Raw genomic sequence first — 19,561 nt, forward strand, 5'->3', positions numbered from 1 at the left:
CGTTACAGAGGAGTTGAACAGGACCCAGAGAGGTTTGCCGACTTGCCTGGAAAGGACAAGCCAGGAGCCGAATCCTCTGCATGGATCTCTCACTCCCTAGTGACCCATACCCCTATGGGGAAGGACGGGGGTAATCTGCACACCTGGCATGTTTGAGGTGTCCTGGCTGAGTAATTTCCTGCCCTCGAGTTGTTGACCCACTAGTAGGAAGATGTCTGTTGTCATCAGTCAAAGTAGAAAGATGTCAGATACTCCCAGGATCTGGATTCTGGGGGCGGAGGTGGGGCCAGGTCATGAATCCAGGCCAAGCATCCCAGAGAGGGAAGAGATACTAGCACAAGGCCATGGGCCGGGCCACAACCACCCAGAGCAGGGCAGTGGTTGTGAATTGGGGGTAGGGAAGCTGCAGGTGGATGAAAGGTGCCCCTCTTGTCATTTAAGCCTCACTGCACGTTCCGCCTGCCCCAAGTGCTTCAGAAGATGAGGCAGGGGGTGGAGTTTCAGAACATGGCTCCAGGGGGTTTTCTGGTGTGTGTGTTTGGGTGGGAGGGGGCTCTTTCCTATTCCCCAGGGCCGGCTCTCAGGCAGCAGGACTGTGGAGGTCCCCTGGGTCTGCACACACAGGGATTTCCAGTCTCACTCATCAGCTTAGCCCTCCAGGTGCCTGAGAACGCTTGCTGACGTCCCATCCTGAGCTCAGGCCCCACCAGCCCTTGTCTGTTTGTTTTAGCCAAACCCCCGCAGCCCACCCGCGGGGGCAGCCAGTCCCTACACTGCTCTGCCCTGGCCTCAGCTCTCATGGGAGGGGCGCCCAGCTGCCCCAGGGGAGGGGGGAGTGTTACCGTCCCAGCCTGAGAACAATGGGGGCAGGGTCACCTGCCTTGTTTTCATTGTCCCTCCTGAGTGCAAGCAGGGCTCCCGGGCCTGAGAAAGTCGGAAACCCAGAGGTTTCTGCTGAAAACGCGCTCACCTCTGGCACGGGCTTTCCCCGTGAGCGTGAGAGCTTGCAGCACCTCTGAGCTCTGCAAAGGCTGCTGAGAGATGGCCCAGGAGGGGAAGCCCAAGGGTGGATGGGAGGACAGTCATCCATCCATGGCTGCTGTGCTGACCCCTGGGGCGGGGCTGGACTAGGCCTTCCCCCTAACAAGGAGTGAAGGTAGTTCGGGTCTGGGGCAGTGGTTTTGAAATCGGCTGTACATAATATTAGAGTCACCTGGGGCAGCTTTTAAGCATCCTAGTTCCCAGTCCACACCCCAGGCCATTTCTGCCTGAATCGCTGCGGGTAGGACCCAGGCATGAGTATTTCCCCAGGCTCCCCCTGGGTGATCTCTACGTGCAACCAAGTTAAGAAGCAGTACTGTAGGGACCCCTCGAGCGTGCGTTGAGGGGGAGGGTGGGATACCACTTTCCACCTTGCCTGATGAGGGTGTGTGGGTTTCTGGGGTTGGGGGGATTGCATTTTGTACACCAGGCGCGTCCTCTGGCTGGCTGCTTCCTCCCTGGGCTGAGGGAGGGCAGCCTGGCCAGCACCAGGCGGGTTACTTTAGGGACCAAGGCGAAGTGAGGTGCCTTCCTCATCCTGCAGTGGGATCTGGGAGGGAATGAGGAATAGGGCTCGCTTCTGACTCAGGCAGCCCGGCTTGCCGGGGGCTCAGGAAGAGCTGGAGCTGGTGGCCAGTGAGCTGAGTCCTGAGAATGAAAATGTATTTTCTCGAATGTGCTGTGGATTTTCGTGGAGCTTGGGAGGTGCTGAACTGGGCCCTGAAGTCGTGGTTCTAGGCAGAGGAAAATGTGAATTGTCCCCAGACAGGGGGACCCCTGTAGTCATAGGCCAACCTCCTCATTTTACAGAGAAGTCATGTTGGCGGAAGTCAAGGGTTCCTGGAGGGTCTCGGTAAGCAACGTGAGCCGCACCGGGGGTCTTCCTGGCTGTACATTGACTTCCTAGTGTACCAACCGAGGCTCCAGCAAGTTGTCTTTCCTTCGTTCAGCTAAAAACATTATAAATATCCGGGTAGGCATTGGAGCAAAACTGAAAATGCAGATAAGCAAATCAGAATTCTGCCAAGTCCACATTACAAGAGCCCAGGTCTGGTTGTAACTGAGATGAGGTGCGGCCCTGCCCCCAGGTCCCTGCACCTGACCCGCAGACACCTGCTCCCCTCCTGGGAGAGACAGGGCCCGGGTGAGCCAGGCCTGCAGCTGGTGTAGGTGTCAGGGTGGCACCACTGGGCCCTCGCCAGTGCCCCGCTCATAAACTGGGCCCGCCCTCCGAGCCACACCTGGTCACCTGGGCTGCAGGGAGAGGGCGGGAGGAATACCGAGGATGCCTTCTCCCTGCCCGCGCATCCTCCCTCCTGGATGGGGAGCTGGAAGGCTGACCCCGGCACCCACACCCATCACCCCCACTTAGGCAGCGGTGAGGGGATGAATCACCTGTGGAGCTTGTTAGCCACTCGGCGCCCAGGTCCACTGCACAGAGTAGCTGCGAGCGAGGCCCAGGCATGGTATTTATTTAAACTCCCAGGTGGTTCCATTGGGCAGCTGGGAATGAGAGCGGCTGCCTCAGGGACCCGGTGGTATCCGAGGTCTCTGAGCCTCAGTTTAGCATCTGGAAACGATTCCGATGCCCCTCCCCCGCCCCCACTTTAGGAAGGTTTGAGAAGCTGAGTCAGCGCGAGAGAGGGAGAGTGAGAGGAGTGAAGGTAATTGAGGGCTCTGATAATAGTCTTCAGTCCTCTAATTCGTCTTGGGGATAAGAGAGGTAACAGGTGCTCCCCTTCTTGCCAAGGTACTTTGGGTCTGCCAACAGTCCCCAAAAGACGGTCAGAGGGAGGGCTGGCCAAATAGCTGGACGAGTGAGCTCTACCTCCAGCCCCCTGCCTGCCCATTCCCCCTCCTTACACTGTGGCAGGGAGCCCCAGTACATGGGATCTGGGGCCCTCCCCTGCCCCCTTTATCTGTTCATCAGTTCGTGGTGTTAAAGGTCAAAAACATTGTTCTGAACGAGCCCAAACTCTAAATATATTTGCTGAAAAGTGCCTGCATTAGGTCTACTAATCTCCACTTCTGTCTGTTCTGTTCAGAAGCGCCCCCAGCTCCCTTGGCCCCCTACCCTGAGGAGGTTCTTTGTTAGATAACAGATGGACGTGCAGACAGATGTGGACACACAGGAAGGAGGAGCCCAGCCCAGAGCAGGGGGCGGATGGGCATTCGGCTGCCTTGTGAAGCTGGGGGCAGCTTGGCGGGGGCTTCAGGACTGGGGTTCAGAGAAGCCACCACGCCTGGCCTCGGCCTCACCTGGGGAACGCAGCGTGAGGACCAGCGTGTGGCCTTGCTCCCTCCGCAGCCGGCCTGCCTTGCTTGGCTGTGCGGGAAACCGGCCAGGGTGGCGGGGAACCTCTGGCGGGCAGAGGTCCGGAGAGATGGGCCTTCTGACGGATGGGGTGGCACATCCTGGGTGTGCCTCTGCCAACTCAGGGGGAGCCTTAACACACCCCCCCGCTCCCCAGGTCCCCGACTCGCTGTCCGGGGGCCCAGGGCACCTACCTGCTAGCCTCGGTGTCCCTGTTCTCACCCAGGCTTGTCCTGCAGGTGCAGAGAAGTAAACCCCTCGACCTTTGATTTACCTTTGGGGACAAGCGGTCTTCCCCCCAGGGTGTCGGGTCACCACTGGGTCTGGTTTCGTCATGACACTGACTGCAGGTGCGTTCGTTCAGCGCTTCCAGTGTCCTAGGTGCTTTTCGTGTTTGGGGAAGGTGCTCTTTTTGGCAGATGGAGGAACTAAGGCTGATAGGCCGTCATTTACCCAGAGGCTCGGTGCCAGCATTTGAGAGAGGACTGCCGCCCGCCCAGGTCACGCCCAGGGCAGCCCCACGTTTCCATTATCTTCTCCCAGGACAGGGCCAGATCTGGTTCGAGAGAGAGGCCTGTCGCCCCCCTTTTGTTCCTTTCCCTGTTCTCCACACGTCCACAGCCCCCTAGGAGAGTTTCCGGAGGGGGCAGGCCTCCCCTTCCTGCAGGAAGGACAGTCCCTCCAGTCACCCCAGGGACTCTCCCAGCCCCACTGCCAGCCGCTCTGCCCTCTTGGATGGGGGGCTTTTGTTTGCCTCCCTCACCTCACCCCTTCCCAGCCCCCGACCCCCAGGACCTTCAGCCCCCCTGCCCTCTGTTCTTGCAGCCTGCTGACCCCACCCTTCCCTCCCCCCCCGACACGTTGGATGCCCTGCATTCACCCCCTGACCCCGCCAGCCACACTCTTACAGGGGTCTGACTGTGCTTCCCGCCCTCTTGCTGGATAAAGCCCTGCCCCTTGTTGCTGATGAATTTATTAAATCCACCTGCAGAATAATGCTAGGAAGGTGTTGAAGGAAGGACGTGAGAGGGTGAGTCAGTCGAGGTCAGAGAAGATATCCTCATTCATTCAAGTTTGTTTACTCACTTCTTTAACAAATGTTTGTTGAGCACTTACTATGTGCCAGGCAGTGTCCTCGGCTCTGGGGATACCGCAGATAAAAGTCCTGCCCTCATGGAGCTTACCTTCTGGGGGGTGGTCTCTGCATTCCCATGGATGTTTCCCTTGCGTTTGCCTGGTTGTGTTCTAGAGACCCGGCTTCACTTCTGTAGCTGAGAAACCCACCCTGCACCCCCTGTCCCCTCTCCCCAGCTGTGGACAGCACAGGGGTTACGAGCCAGACTGCCTGGGTTTACGCTCCGGCTCCACCACTGCCTAGCAAGTTACTTAGTTAGCCTCTGTGCCTCATTTTCCTCAGCTGTAAATGGAGGTGAGAGTACCTACATTACAAGGTTATAAAGACTCAACAAGCCGAGTGATTTAAAGTGCTGTGATTGTGCCTGTCATAAAATAGTGCTCAGATATCAGCTACTCTTCAAATAGGAGCTATCATCTATGAAAGGAGGAGGAATCCACCATGCCCTGCCCACCTCCCAAGGTGGCTGGGAGGGCCAGGTGAGAGGGACATTAAAGGTTCTTCCTACTCCGCCAGGCACCGTGCAAACATGACATTAGTCTCATTCCCCTTCCAGGCCGGAGGGACCAAGTGAGCGGAGGCGGAATGAATTAGGGATGGATGCAGCCCAGGATGGTGAGGGGCGTCCGCTTGTGTACCTTGACGCAGCGCGGATCCAGTGCAGGCTGGCATCCAGGGCATCCTGGAGGCCGATCCTACATGGCAGGAAGGGGCCCCTGCGACCTGAGCGTGAGGTCTGCCGCGGGAGCTGGAGGCAGGCAGGGCGGCGGCCCTGTGGGTGCCCCTAGCTGCTGTCCGCAGGCAGGCTGCCACCTGGACTTGTTTTCCCCACTGGCCTGATGAAGGCAAAGGCCCGACCTCAGCCCCGCTGCCCATGTCTGCAGGTGGGCACCAGGTACGGGATGTGCCCTCCCTGCAACTCTGCAGAATGAATCTCCAGGATGGGGAGGCCTGGCACTGCCTCTGCACAGGAAACCCCGGACCCCTGGGGGATGAGGCGCCGTGGGGAACCCAGATTGCATGGACAGCGAGATTCTGGGAGGGTGGTGTCTGGGGCAGCATGCTGCCTGAGCCACAGGCAGGGGCGGGAATGTCTCCTCCCGGAGGGCTCAGGTCTGAGTGGATGGGCTGGTTTTAGGGCACTGTTCTTCCAGGTGGTGCGAAGGGGTGGAGGTATGCACTGGCCTCCTTCCTGTGGCCTGTGTGGGACAAGGGTGCGGTACCAGCAGCCAGGGCCCAGATGAGGCAGGCTGTACTCCTGGCTTCCTTGCTTTTAGCATCCCGACCTTAGGCTACTTTCTTAACTTCTCAGCCTTAAGTCCTCGTTTGCAAAATGGAAAAGATGATGGTGTCTTCCCAGCAGGATTGTCTCCTCCTTAAAGATGAGCTGAAGGCACCTAAAGTGCTTCACCTCTCAGTAAATCACAGCCGCTTTATTACGAGGGTGACAGGCGGGGAGGAGAGCTCTATTCCATCCCCAAACCAGAGCCGGGCCTGGGCTGTGTGCGGCATCCCCCTCTCCCATCACTCTCTAGGGATATGTGGAAAATGAAGATGTTGTCTTGTGTGAATTTGGAAGCCAAGTTAAAGAATCCTGTGAGTGAGCAGGGGCCGTCTCCTGAGAAAGCTGTTTCCCTAACCCAGGGGACGGGATGCTGTGTCCAGTGGCTCCCCCTCACCCAGGGATGGCCTCAGTCCTGGGTCAAGCCCCTCTCTTCTGGGGGACCTCTCCACCGGCCATTGGGACCCTGACCGTAACCAGTGAGGTGTTCCGACTGAAGCCACAGCAACGCGGGGTGGGAGCAGGGAGCAGGCAGCCCAAGTTCACATCCGGACCTCTGCTCCCCAAGCCTAGCTTTCCTCCTCTGTCAAGTGATGCCTGGCAGAATCGCAGGAAGAGCCCGTCAGGGAACATATAGAAAAGCCCCAACAAGAGGCGTCTGACGCACAGCAGCACTGAAATCCTGCCTGTCTCCCCAGCATTGGGATGGAGCCAGGCTGATTCCCAGGCCAGCTGCTTGGGACCCATGGGCAGAGAGAAGGCAACAACAGGGGTGCTGGGGGCGTCCAGGGACAGGGAGAGCAGCGAAGGGAGAGAGGTGGGGAGCCGGGCTGACTTGCAAGAGACAGTCTAGAACCTGGCCCAGTTCTGCCAGTTAACCTCTCAGCCACAGTCGCCTGACCTGACCAGTGGACATAACTTCCGCCACTGCCCTGTCGTCAGGGTGAGTGGTGCTTCTGGCCCTGGGGGGCTTAGGGCCCTTCAGAATGTCCCCTTTGTCTGCCCCCCCCCTCTGGGTGACCATGGAGAGATAATGGAGGTCAGGGGGACAGCACATGGGGCTGTGGCTCCCTGATAACCCAGGGCAGAGGCTGGGTCTGAGGGCTGTGCCCCAAAGGACACACCACTGGTGGGGTGAAGAGCAGGAAGCCAGCTTTTCTACTGCAAAGCTCCCAACCATAACGCCCTCTTCAGTTACCCTGTCTTGCCAGCTCTTACGTTTGTTGTCTCCCTAGCCCTTACTAAGCGACCCCCAAGTCGCAGATCGCCTTTGGCAATCCATCCAGTGTTATCTCAGTGGGGGCAGCGTGGACGTGGCGTGTGGGGCTGTCCTGTGGGTGGCAGGGCATCTCACCTCTCTGGTCCCTGCTCGCCTCATGTCAGGAGCACCCCCGGCATCCACTAGAGTAGATGTGTGGGAGGACAGGGATTTCGTCCCTTCACTGCTCTCCCCCTGGTGCCCGGACCAGTGCCCGGCACGTACAAGGCACATACTCAGGCAGCATTTCCAGATACTTCCAGAGGGTGCTACCGCCCCAGTTGAGAACCCCTGTTCCAGTCACACCTTCACCATCGCTGATGTGTGCTGGTCTCCCTGGGTCTAAACACTTTCCATGATCGGAAATGGATGACTGCCAAGGGCAATCCATTCTGAGGTAGCTCTTTATCCAAAACAGCCACCCCCGTTCCCTCTGGCACCTTGGCCCGCTGGTTAACATATCATGAAGTCCGACACCCAAGAATGGAACAGAGTGCCCCCCATGTGGCCTCACCTGCAGAGGACAATGGGCTCGTTGCCTCCCAGCCCTGAAGAGATAAGGTATTGACACTGCCTGAGATTGTATTTGCTTTTCTTTTGGCAGCCATACCAGTGTTTGTTGGTTTGTGGTCAGCTGAAACCCAAGGACTTTCCCTTTCAACCCTGTATGGGTCAGTGCCTTCTAACCCAAAGTGTAAGACGTGAAAAATTTAAAAGACAGCCATATCTTGTTAGTTTGGGCCCATTTTTCCAGTCCAGATGATTTTGAGTCCCAAACTGCCATTGCAGTGTGTTAGCTATCTTCCCATCCCAGCCTTGTCCCAGTGTTGCATCCTTTGCAGATTAAACTGGTCAGCCATCTTTGTCCTTACTGTGTTGTAGATTGAAAGACTGAAGAGGCCTGGCCTTTGGCTTAATGGAGACCTCAGGCCAGGCAGATAATGATCAGTACTTCTTGGGGTTGTTTATCTGCCTTTACGTGGACCCGGATTAACCCCGGTTCCTCCCTACATTTCTCTGTCTTGTCCACGTGAATATCTTTAAGCCCATCTGTTCAGTTGCCTTGCTGCTATCCAGACTGACTGCATTCCACTGAACTTCAAGGCTTTGCAGCCTCTTTGGGGTGGGAGATGCACTTAGCTGAGCATGACTTGCTCTAGTGAACCTGTGCTAGTAGCTTCCAGTGCCCACCACTTCCTCTTTGAATATGCCAAACGTTCTGCTGTCTCCAAAGAAGAGTCAGCAAGAGTTCAGGTTTGAGTTTCTAGAATCCACCCTTTTCGTTCGTATGAGAAGGCGGGGGTAGGGTGGCGGGGGGGGGCAACTTGTCTTCTGACATCTTTCCTGTTCCTCCGGGATTCCATGGGGATGACCAGGGGTGGTGCCCCAGGCCCATGATTTCCTGGTCAGTTGTCATCCGTCTTGGGCTGTGCTTCCTGACAATGCTGCACTCACCCCCCCCCCATGCACCCCCCCCCGAAGATGGATATCTGAGATAACAAAGGCTGCGGCCAAAGGGAGCTGAGTAGTTCTGCTTTCCCTGCCATCTGTTTAACATTAACATCCAGGGCCCTGGGACTTTTCATTCTCCTGTTTCGAACGTGGATTTCATGGTTTAGAAAACCTTTTGGGTGGACCTCCAACAGGATAGACCTGTTGGCCTCTTCGCATCTGAACGTCCTGGTGCTTTTGCGTGGAAGTGGCCTGGCCGGCTTGGTGGCCGCTCTCTGAGGGCAGGTGAAGGCAGCCGTCCCCACTTCCCACTTTGCAGAGAGATGCTCAGGAAATAGCAGGGGGAGGCAGGGCGGTGAGCCCTGTGGTTTGACGGCCTGTCAGATGAGCACGTCATCATGGAAAATTCCTTACAAAGTCTGCAGATCCGTTTACACGGGCCTGCCGCTGCAAACTGCACATTCCTTCAGGACAACCCACCCTTCCCTCTTTTCTCACCAAACTTCAGTCGTGCTGCAGGGAGAACTCCGGTTTTTCCGTCTCCCTCCTGCTTCCATCCTTCACTCCTCTGTCTTTTCTCGGTCCTAGGCTTGATTTTTAGAGGCAGTTTGACTGAGTTTCTGGTTTCTTAGCTGGTCCATCCTGGGGCTCTCCTAGGGGGGCAGTGGCAGGACCCCAAATTGAGAGTGGATCCTGGCCCCTCCTCGGGAGCCGCCTTCTGAGGTCCGGGTCCTGCCAGTGGTGGGTGTGGGTGAAGGGAGGTAGCGCAGGAGGATGGGGTACAGGCAGGGCCTGGGCGGTGAGCAGGTTTGGCAGCTGCCTGTGTTCCTGGAACAGATAAGGAAGGCCTCTCTGGGGGCCTCCCAGTGCACTTCCCCAGGTGACCTCTCACCTGCTGCCACCCATAGTTGCCGGGAGCTCCGTGGGGACTCATAGCATGAATTTGTCACCCTGAAAAGTACATACCACCTTCTGATGACGTGTCCTGGCCCAAACCTTGAAGTTGCTCAGGGCAGAGAGAAAGGGATCCAGAGAAGGGAGGGAAGGGGGAGCTTGTAGGGGGGAGAAGACAGAGTCCCAGGCATGGGAGAAAGGAGGCCAGCTGATATGTCCGCCCTCAGAGGACAGACCCAAGAGCTTACCGAGCTGACCTTAGCAGGTGTCCTGACAGTGGGGGTGAAAGGCATGTCGGGTGTGGGGGGCGGTCCCTCCCAGGCCAACCCTGCAGTAGAATGCTTTTCCGGAGGTCCTCCTGTTTGTCTGCATCACATCTGCCTTCTTTCAGAGGCAGAAGAGTCTGCTGCAGTTCTCAAACTGTGGTCCCGGGACCACAACATCAGCATCACCTGGAACCTTGTTAGAAATGCACATTCTCTGACTCCCTCCCAGCCCTACTGAATCAACCTCTGGAGGTGGGGCCCAGCAGGCTGTACTTAAGAAGTCCTCCAGGTGATTCTAGTAAGTTTGAGAAGCACTGGCTCAGTGAGAGAAGGCACTTTGGAGCCGGATTGCCAGGGTTCATATTCTTACCAGCTGTGTGACCTTGGGCAAATCACTTAACCTCTCTGATCCTCTATAAAATGTTTCACCACCCCTAAATTGGAGACAGTAACTGTCACTTTGTTATTGTGATGATTAAATAAGAATGCTTATAAGGAAGTTTATAAAGTGCTGACCTCTTCTCTGACCTTCATTGTGTCTCTCTTTTTAGATAGTATCTGATGCTGCAGGACAGGGTGTGGCCATCACAGGGAACCAGACCTTCAACAACTGGAACTGGCCCAACGCAATGATTTTTGCAGCCACGGTCATTACCACCATCGGTAAGTCTTCTGGGACCTTCAGGATACCTACTTCCCCGTCCGAGCTCTCCAGGATCTTGTAAGAGTCCAGCTCTGGTCACATGGCCTTGTCAAGGTTAAGATCAGGCCAGCTGCACTTTGTCCTTCTGACACGTCCCTGGAGATTTAGTAAGTCCTTGGTGACTGGCCATGCTTAGGAGACTGTTTTCTAGAAGTCCTGACCTGGGCTTTGGAGTAGAAACAACACAGCTTGACAGCCAGAGTTCGAGCAGGTTGCTCACTGCACAAATGCACCCCGTGCTTATTCACCAGTCTGGGTGTCTGTTCTGGTCATCTATGACTGCATCACCAACCACTTCAGAAGTTAGTGGCTTAAAACACAATTTATTATTATTGTCGGCCATTCTGTGAGTTGATGGGGTTTGGCTGGTTGGTTCTTGCTTGAGGTCTCTGATGCCGTGGTAGTTGGAGTGGCTGGGGCCGTGGTCATCCACAAAAGCCCAGTTGGCTGGAAGTCCAAGATGGCTTCTTCTATCGCATGTTTGGTAGTTGATGCTAGCTGTTGCTGGGGAGCTTAGCTGGGGATGATTGGGCATCTCACAGTATGGCAGCTGGGTTTCAAGAGGGAGACTCCCCAAAGTGAGCATTTCAGGAGATCAAGGGGAGAAGCAACAAGGCTTCTGATAAGGACTTAACTGACTCAGGGTCCCTTCTGCCACATGCCATGAACAGGTCACTAAAGCCCAGATTCAGAGGGAGGGGAATTAGAGGCCAGCTGGATGTGAGCATAAGAAGGGACAGAATTAAGAATCGCCGTCTTTGGAGACCGTCTACCACAGTGCTTCTGGGGTGTCTCCGCAGAGAAACTACTAACTTGTGCCTTGTAGCTTGCGCAAGGGTGCCACACGGACTCGTGGAGGACTTGCTGATGGTGGAGGCTTAGTCCGCCTTCAGAGAGCTCCCAGTCTGACGGAGGAGACATAGCCCATACCGTCATAATTGCTATAAATGATCCTGATCCTAGCATGGTCAAGGGAAATTCCATTTCTGAAGCATTGATATTAATCAGTGTCAAGTGACCTTAGGGGATGGGCTTTCCTCGGGCTGGCTGTGTGGCGGGGGCAGCGGAGGCAGGTGCCACTCCGAGTCTGGGTCCATCACCCCCGCCGTGGCTCTGTCGGCCTCACTCTCTTCTTTTTCCTCAGGCTATGGCAACGTGGCCCCCAAGACCCCCGCCGGGCGCCTCTTCTGTGTCTTCTATGGTCTCTTTGGGGTGCCGCTCTGTCTGACATGGATCAGTGCCCTGGGCAAGTTCTTCGGGGGACGTGCCAAGAGGCTGGGCCAGTTCCTCACCAAGAGAGGCGTGAGCCTGGTATGTCCCCACCCCTAGGTCCTGGGCAGAGATGGGAGGATGCTGGCAGGTGATGGGGGGGGTGGGAAGGATCTCAGAATTGGACAGAAGTGTCAGGACAGGTGGCAAGGGAGCAGTTTCAGAGCCCGCTGCCCTCCTGGGTGAGGCTGGGAGCATCACCACCAGCGCCCTCCCCTGGGCAGTGAGCCTCCCAGGCCTGGTGCCCACCCGGCCTCACCTCTGGCTGCCTCCTCGGCCCTCTGGGTGCTCTGCTGGGCTCCCCCCGGTCTCCACCGCCGTCTGACTTGGTCTCCCTACCCGTCCCCCTCAGCGCAAGGCGCAGATCACGTGCACGGCCATCTTCATCCTGTGGGGCGTGCTGGTCCACCTGGTGATCCCACCCTTCGTGTTCATGGTGACCGAGGAGTGGGACTACATCGAGGGCCTCTACTACTCCTTCATCACCATCTCCACCATCGGTTTCGGCGACTTCGTGGCCGGTGAGTCCTGCCCCTTGCCTCTGCCTCCCCACCCTGTCTTTCTCTGCTTCTCCTCCAATTTCAATTCAGCTGACCTTTACTGGGGGCCCTGGTAGGCGTCCAGTGTCCTGGGCCTCCACCCAGTGGGATCCTGCCAGTTGCAAGAGGAAACCAAGGCACAGAGTAATTGCAGACGTTTTCTATTTCTCTTTCTTGGAACGTGGCTTTTCCCTCCTTCTTCTCTGTTCGTGTTTGGCGTCTGGTCTCTTCCTTTCTTCTCCCCCGTCTCCTGAGCTTAGGTGCTTAGGTGCACTGGGGGCTGGAGGTAGAGCCTTCTGCCTGCAGGGTCCACGTCACAGCTGCCTCCTCCCATCATTCCCAGGCGCTGAGGGGGCTGTGCTGGATGCTTGGGTCAGAGACCAGAAACTTTGCTCTTGCCACTGGCAGCTTAAAGACCAGAGAGGCCTTCCCCCAAGCTGCCCTGCTCCCTCGGCCCGGACCCTCCCTCCCTCCCTCCCACTCCTCCCCTACTTAATCCACACGGGCGGGCGATAAGATTCTTTGGCCCCTTTGTCTGTCGGCTCCAGCCACTCATGTCCTTGTGCCTGTGGCCTGCACAGCATCTTGGTTCTTAATCTTCCTGACACCCCGTTTGGCTGCACTGGCCCAGTGGCTGCTCCCTCAGTGCCTGCTGCCCTGCCCAGCTGACCTTCACCTCTGCCCCAGGACCTCCGATCTCTCCCCTCCCCCTTCCTAGGGCCAGGGACAGGTCACTACCCTCCTGCCCCATTGTAAGGGGAGACTCGGAATGCTGGGAGGGGGCGGCTGAGTGGGTGGGAGAAGCAGGAAAGAGAGGCCTGAACACTCCACTGACCCTGGCAGATCTGAGCCTGCTGTCTTGAGAGATAAATTTAGACGGAGGCATGACCCTGCCATTGTCTAGCTGTTGGGGCCCAGAGCAGGCTAAGGAGGACCCTTCGTATCAGGGAAGCACAGAAGGGTGTTTAATCATACTTTCTCAGCTCCAGCAAGACACCAAACCACTGCCTCAGTTTCCCCATCTGTAAAATTGGTTAAAAAAAAAAAGTAACGGTGCATAGCTCACAGGGTTTTGGACAATCAAATGAGTTGCTATTCATGAGTGCAGTGGGTAGGGCCCGGCTATATTAGTGTGCCCCGGTTGTCATCATAACCTGCTTATGACCGGAGTCCTGAGCAAGATGGACAGCACCTCCTGGCTGCAAGGGAGACAGCCCTGCCTTCAGACTCCCTCCAGTCTGATGAGGGGGTTATAGCCCTTGCTCTAAGGGAGCCCCACTCTGGAAGTGGCCCCCTTCCTCCAGTTCCTTTTCCAAGTTTCTCCCCAGTCTCAGGGCAGGAAGGGGGACACAGGATACGTAATAATATGGATCAACATGCCTGGAGGTGTAAAGTGAAATCTCCGTGATCCTGGAGGGTAGGGGAGTGACCAGAGCTGTGCAGGGTGACCTGGGAGGGCTCCCTGGAGCAGGTGTCTGGAGCCTGGCCATGGAAGTGGGGGTGTGGAGAGGGCAGAGCCCTCCAGGCCATAGGAGGAACCAGTAGGACTAGGGTAGATACAGGAAGTCAGGAGGCAGGCCAGACGTCACCAGAAGGAGAATCAAGGCCGTCCGGGATATTTCCTGCTAGGACCCGTGCTCTTGGACATCCCAGGCCCAACTGTCAGCCTCATTATATTAAATTAGTGAGTCCATCCCCAGCAGGAGGATGCCAGCTGCCCTGTCACTTAATTTCTATCCAGGTTTTAACTGAACTGTAACACGTACACCCAAAAAGTACACAAAGCAGCCAAGTGTCAGTGTCGGTGAATCTGAAAGGCCGACGTTCATGGCTTAGCTCCTGACCCGAGTGCTGGCTCCATCCCCAGCCTCCCCAGAGCCCCTCCCCCTTGAAGCTCCCCCACCCCAGGGAGACGCTCTCCTGACCTTCGGTAGTTGAGGAAGCTCAGGCAGGGCTCTGGGACAGGCACACGAGTGACCAAGCCGGGGTTCTCGGGACGATGGGGTATCCGGCTTCTAGCACAGGCCTCCTTTCTTTCCTGGTGCGTCCGCGTCGGTGTTCTGTGTTCTTGCGGTGTCCACTTTCAGGTGACACGGCTTTTGGCCTTTGTGTGTTTCCGGGTCCCCGCTGGCCCTTTCCTGACCCTCTGGCCTTCCTGACCCGTCCTCAGGTGTGAACCCCAGCGCCAACTACCACGCCCTGTACCGCTACTTCGTGGAGCTCTGGATCTACCTGGGGCTGGCCTGGCTCTCCCTCTTTGTCAACTGGAAGGTGAGCATGTTTGTGGAGGTGCACAAGGCCATTAAGAAGCGGCGGCGGCGCCGGAAGGAGTCCTTCGAGAGCTCCCCACACTCCAGGAAGGCCCTGCAGGTGGCAGGGGGTGCGGCGTCCAAGGACGTCAACATCTTCAGTTTTCTGTCGAAAAAGGAGGAGACTTACAATGATCTCATCAAGCAGATCGGGAAGAAGGCAATGAAGACGGGCGGGGGTGGGGAGCGGGTCCCAGGGCCGGGCCTGGGGCCCCAGGGGGGTGGGCTGACAGCCCTGCCCACCTCCCTGACCCCCTTGGTGGTCTACTCCAAGAACCGTGTGCCCAGCCTGGAAGAGGTGTCCCAGACGCTGAGGAGCAAAGGCCACGTGTCTCGGCCACCAGGCGAGGAGGCCGGGGCGGGGCCCCCTGAGGAGGGCTCCCCGACCTCTGAGGTGCTCATTAACCAGCTGGACCGCATTAGCGAGGAGGGCGAGCCGTGGGACGCCCAGGACTACCACCCGCTCATCTTCCAGAACGTCAGCATCACCTTTGTGAACGAGGAGGCCGGCCTCTCGGACGAGGACACCTCCAAGTCCTCACTGGAGGACAACCTAGCTGGGGAGGAGAGGCCCCAGGAGGGGGCCACGGCCGAGGTGCCCCTGAACCTGGGCGAGTTCCCCTCGTCGGATGAGTCCACCTTCACCAGCACTGAGTCAGAGCTCTCCGTGCCTTACGAACAGCTTATGAACGAGTACAACAAGGCAAACTGCCCCAAAGGCACGTGAGGTGGGGCCGGCTCCCCACCCCACCTTCCATGGCTTCTCTTCTCCTCAACCTGGGGTGTCCTGCTATGGCTGGGACCCTGGCCCCTGGTGGGGTGTGGCCCTGGAACTGGGAGTAGGGGGCCAGGGGCCTTCCTCACCTTCATCCCCTGCAGCTAGATGCTACCGGTCAGACACGGTGCACCCAGGACAGGGCCTCTGTTCCTCAGCGGAACGGGCGCCCTGGCAGTGGGAGGCGTCTGTCCTGAGCATGGTTGGGGGATCTGGGGGTTCACGGACACGTGGGCTGGCAGGACTGATCCCGGGGAGGCCTGCACCTGCGTGGGTCTTTGCCCAGTCATTCGGTTAAGACTGTCTCACGGTTCTCTTAGGTTGGGGGCCTTGGCCGTTTGAGTTCACCAGTATTAACAGGTTGCTGTGCGCCCAGCACTGAGCCAGGCTTTTCAGAGAGAGGGTGAGGGTGGTGTAAGACCCTGGTGGGGCTGGGGGCTGGGCACTTCAGCACCTCAGCAGTAGTGGGGCCCCGCCTGGGGCACGTGTTTAACCGTCGCCCAGTCCCACCTCATCCGCCTGGCTGTCGCCCATACTGCAGACCTCAGTAGGGAGGAGGCCATCTGGGGAAGGGGAGCTAACAGGCAGGTGCTGAAACACTCCCGTTACGGGGGACTCAGAGTAAGTCCCAAGTGTGGCCCAGCATCTCAGCCCTTGTGTGGACTTACTGGGATGGAGCGCAGCCCAGAGTCCGGTTCCCTGTCCCAGACACCCTTTGGCCAAGCAATGGCAGGCGTGGGCTTCTGCCTCCCAGGAAGTGGTGGCAGAAAGAGAGGCTGGGGCTCCTGGAGCTGGCAGCGGGGGAGCTGCAGGAGTGGGCTCAGCTCCGGCTGAACCTGCCTCCACCCTTCCGTCCCGTGACCTCACCGCTCCCCAGATCACCCTTGGCTCACAAGTGGGGAATGTCCAAATATGTGAATCAGCCTCCTCCCTCCAGCTGCTGTTTGGTGTGTGTGTGTCTCTGTCCGTCTGTCTGTGTAAGAAAGAAAGGATTTGCCATGGGAGGAGCAAAAGATAATGTGAAACTGCAGACGGACTGTTTCTGGTGAGGGGCTGGCAGAGTTCTTGGGTTCTTCGTGAGGTGCACCCTCGGGCCAGCCCACTCTGCCCTGCATGTTGTGTTTTGTTAGTTTTTAAATGAATTGCTGTTTTTTTTTTTTATCTCGTTGGCTTCAGAGCCAGAGGGGAGAAAAGGTGCAAGAGTGGGGTCCCAAGGATTGGGATGTCCAATGTTCACCCTCCTATCCCCCAACCCGGTTGGGCCTTTCTCGGTGACCTCAGCTAAGGTCATGGTGTCAGAGTTGGGGAGGGGCATTGGTCGCAGGCGACCGGATGCTGGGCAGGAGGTGCCACCCAGATACCCTCTCTGCCTCTCAACCCCCTCCCCAATGCTGCAGGACCAAAGAGGGCCAGAACCCCACCCATCCCCACTTAGCCTGTAACCCAGGGGTATGATGGCCCAGCATCAGGGTGGGAAGGAGCGGCCTTCTGTTTTTCTGTGAAATGTTTTAACGAGCTCGTCTTAGTTTTCCTGACCCCACTTGGCTGGGGTGTTGCTGGCTGTCCTGGAATCACACACACTGTATGTACATACTGGCAATGATGTCAAATGTAATTTATTTTAACATTTTTACAATAAAACATGAGATGGACAAGCCAGTCTGATGCGTGCTATTGCGGGGTGGGGGGAGAGGGGCTGGGGGCGAGATGGGGGGGCAGTCTGGGAGGACTGAGGACAGCCTGAGAGTCAAGGGGAGAACTGGGGTGGTCTGGAAGGGACAAGAAAATGAAAGAGGTGGGGAGGTGGAGAAGGGGCAGGCTACGTAAGATGTGGTCAGGGCGGGCTTCTTGGAGGAGGTGACAGTTAACAGGTTGGAATGAGGACGGGGAGAGGAGTGGGGGGACCGTGGCTAGCAGCTCATGTCGCCAGTCTGCCAGACCCCGTTCTACACACTTTATGCTCAATAGTATGTGAATGGACTCATTTGATCTTGCAATAGCCCTGTGAGGTGGGTATTACATCCCCATTTTATAGGCGAGGAAACGGGCACAGAAAGGTGACTTAGGCAAGATCTCCATAGATGGTGAGCCTGGGTTCAAACCCATGCAGCCCCCATGACCAGCTAACAATCACCTGCTCTGTTGTGGCACGTCTGGCGTCCCCTGAAAGGGCCTCTGTGTTCAGGAAGGTGGGCCAGGGAAGGACCCCGGAGATCAGGCCTTCTGCGCTCAAGGGGTGGGCACTGTGGGCTGGAAAGGACGTGAAAGAAGAGTGGACAGGCTCAGCTGGGCCCATATGCATCCATTTAACAGGAAGATTTGTCAGACTTTGTGGTCTCAACGGTTTAGAAATTGGCCTCTTCCACAGCAGTGTCAGGGTCCCCTTCCCACACCACACAGGACATTGGTTAAACTTTTCAGTCTGCTGGGAAAAGTTTACAGTTCTGTGATTTCAGGAATGAAGCACATTTTTCATGAGGGTGTGGCTGCGTTTATAAAGGATCATATGTGTTTAAAATATCAACGGGTTCTGTAATGACTTGATACCATCCATCCCTTTGCCAAAACATCTTTCCACTTTCCTCTCTCTCTCTCTCTCTCTCTCTCTCTCTCTCTCTCACCCCCCCCCCCCCCACACACACACAGGTTCAAACTTATCTGGTTTTGCTTTAGCCCCTTCCAGCCACAAGGTAACAATTCTATTTACTACCGTGGCACTTGGCCTTCTCACAAAGCCCTCTGACAGGCGGCTCGGAGCGCCCCCCGGGCACAGGGCTTTTGGCCCCCTCTGCTGTGAAGGAGATGAAAGCTCAGAGAGTACAACTTGACCAGGCACAGCTTCGCAGAGTTGCTCATAGATGATAGAAGCAGGGAAGGCTGGGGTTAAGGTGTGGTTTTGGTCCACTGCGGCTAAGGTAAGTGGTGAGCTTTCTCAGTGGAAGGCCTGGAAACAAGGTGGGACAGCAGCTGGAGCAGAGGGTGGAGCCCAGGAGGGATTCCTGAGGGATCAAGAGCAGAGGAGGGGTACCATGTGTGGAGGGGCGTGAACCCTCCTGTCACTGTCACTGTGCCCATGAGCTGTTGGGGGATGGCAGGTGGAGGAAGTGATTTAGAAGTCGAGGGAGAGGACCCTGGCAGGGAAATCCCACTGTTGACACCAGATTCATAACCTGGTCAGAACTACGGGGGTGTATTGTTGAACCCCCAGAGTTTCATGAGTTCTGAGGCAGACACGCCTACTCCCGGCAGCCCTCCAGGCCTGGGCCCTCCCCTGCCCCCTCCTGGAAGCCTTCCCGCCCTGGTGGTGAGTTGGCACCCTGCTCTCCACCATTGCCACCTGTACTCTCCATTCATTCCTTCAACTAATGTTCACCCAGCACCTACCATGGACCAGGCTCTGTCCCAGCCACCTGGAAAACTACAGCGTGTAACATGAACAGAGATCCTATTCATGGAGCCTACGGTTTGGTTCCCTTTGCTCTCATTTCCAGCTGTTTTTCATGGTCTGTGCTTGGTATTTCTGTCCTGCCCATACCCCCAAGGCTCCTTTAATGTCTCTTCTATCTTATGTCTTTTAATCCTCACAACAGGTAGTGTTATCATTAACCCCATTTTACAAATGAGGAGACTGAGGCAAATACAGGATTTTTCACAAATTCAAACAACTATTAAATGGCAGCAGAACAGCTTCCCTGACTTGCATTTCCGTTCCTCCTTCTACCCTCCGGAAAGCTCCTGATGTGTTGGGGGAGACACCCTCAGAAAACCCACAGTCAAATGGAGGAGACAGTTCCTACGCCCCAAGAGCCTGCAATCTGAGAGGGAGAGGAGCACAGAAATAGGAAATAAGCACAAACTCTGGGTCCCAGCTGGGCCTCTGGCTCCTGTGTGATCCTGCAGGAGTCACTTAGGAAAAGAAACCGGGGTGTTTCACCCCCTTGCTGGAAAGGTTATCCTCAGCCACCATTGCGGGGAAGCTTTCTGGAGCCTGGGGCAAAGGCAGGGGGAGAAAGGAGGCAGGTGGGCTGTGCTGCTCTGGGTGGGTCTCCAGGAATGGCTGCCTCTCTGGGGGCCCCTGAGGCTTCGGCTCAGCCCTGCCAATCAGCTGTCCACCCCTGAAATAACAGGTCCCCACTTTCCAAGTTCATACACAGCTGGTCCAGGAACCAGATGCCAGTTTGGGAATTGCCAGGATGTGTTTGTGTAACACAGTGAGAGCGCCTCCCCAGAATCTCTGCCCCTTCTCTCCATCCTGGCCACCATCCAGGCCACTACAGCCCCTCACCTGGACACCCGCAGCAGCACAGGGCCTGATGCCTGGTTG

The 19,561-nt window shown here is 56.8% G+C and overlaps 1 protein-coding gene across 1 annotated transcript in view; it reads left to right on the plus strand.

The window, feature by feature from the left end:
- Positions 1–16,886, plus strand: part of KCNK5 (potassium two pore domain channel subfamily K member 5) — a 36,419-nt gene extending 19,533 nt beyond the window's left edge. The window contains exons 2-5 of the mRNA XM_082664626.1: positions 10,194–10,305; positions 11,490–11,656; positions 11,967–12,135; positions 14,324–16,886. Of these exons, the coding sequence (XP_082520752.1) occupies positions 10,194–10,305; positions 11,490–11,656; positions 11,967–12,135; positions 14,324–15,189 (1,314 nt within the window). The 3' untranslated portion in view covers positions 15,190–16,886. The remainder of the gene's footprint in view (positions 1–10,193; positions 10,306–11,489; positions 11,657–11,966; positions 12,136–14,323) is intronic.
- The last annotated feature ends 2,675 nt before the right edge of the window (positions 16,887–19,561 follow it).

This window comes from Grampus griseus (assembly GCF_964374135.1).
Source record: "Grampus griseus genome assembly, chromosome: 10".
NCBI classification, from domain to species: Eukaryota; Metazoa; Chordata; class Mammalia; order Artiodactyla; family Delphinidae; genus Grampus; species Grampus griseus.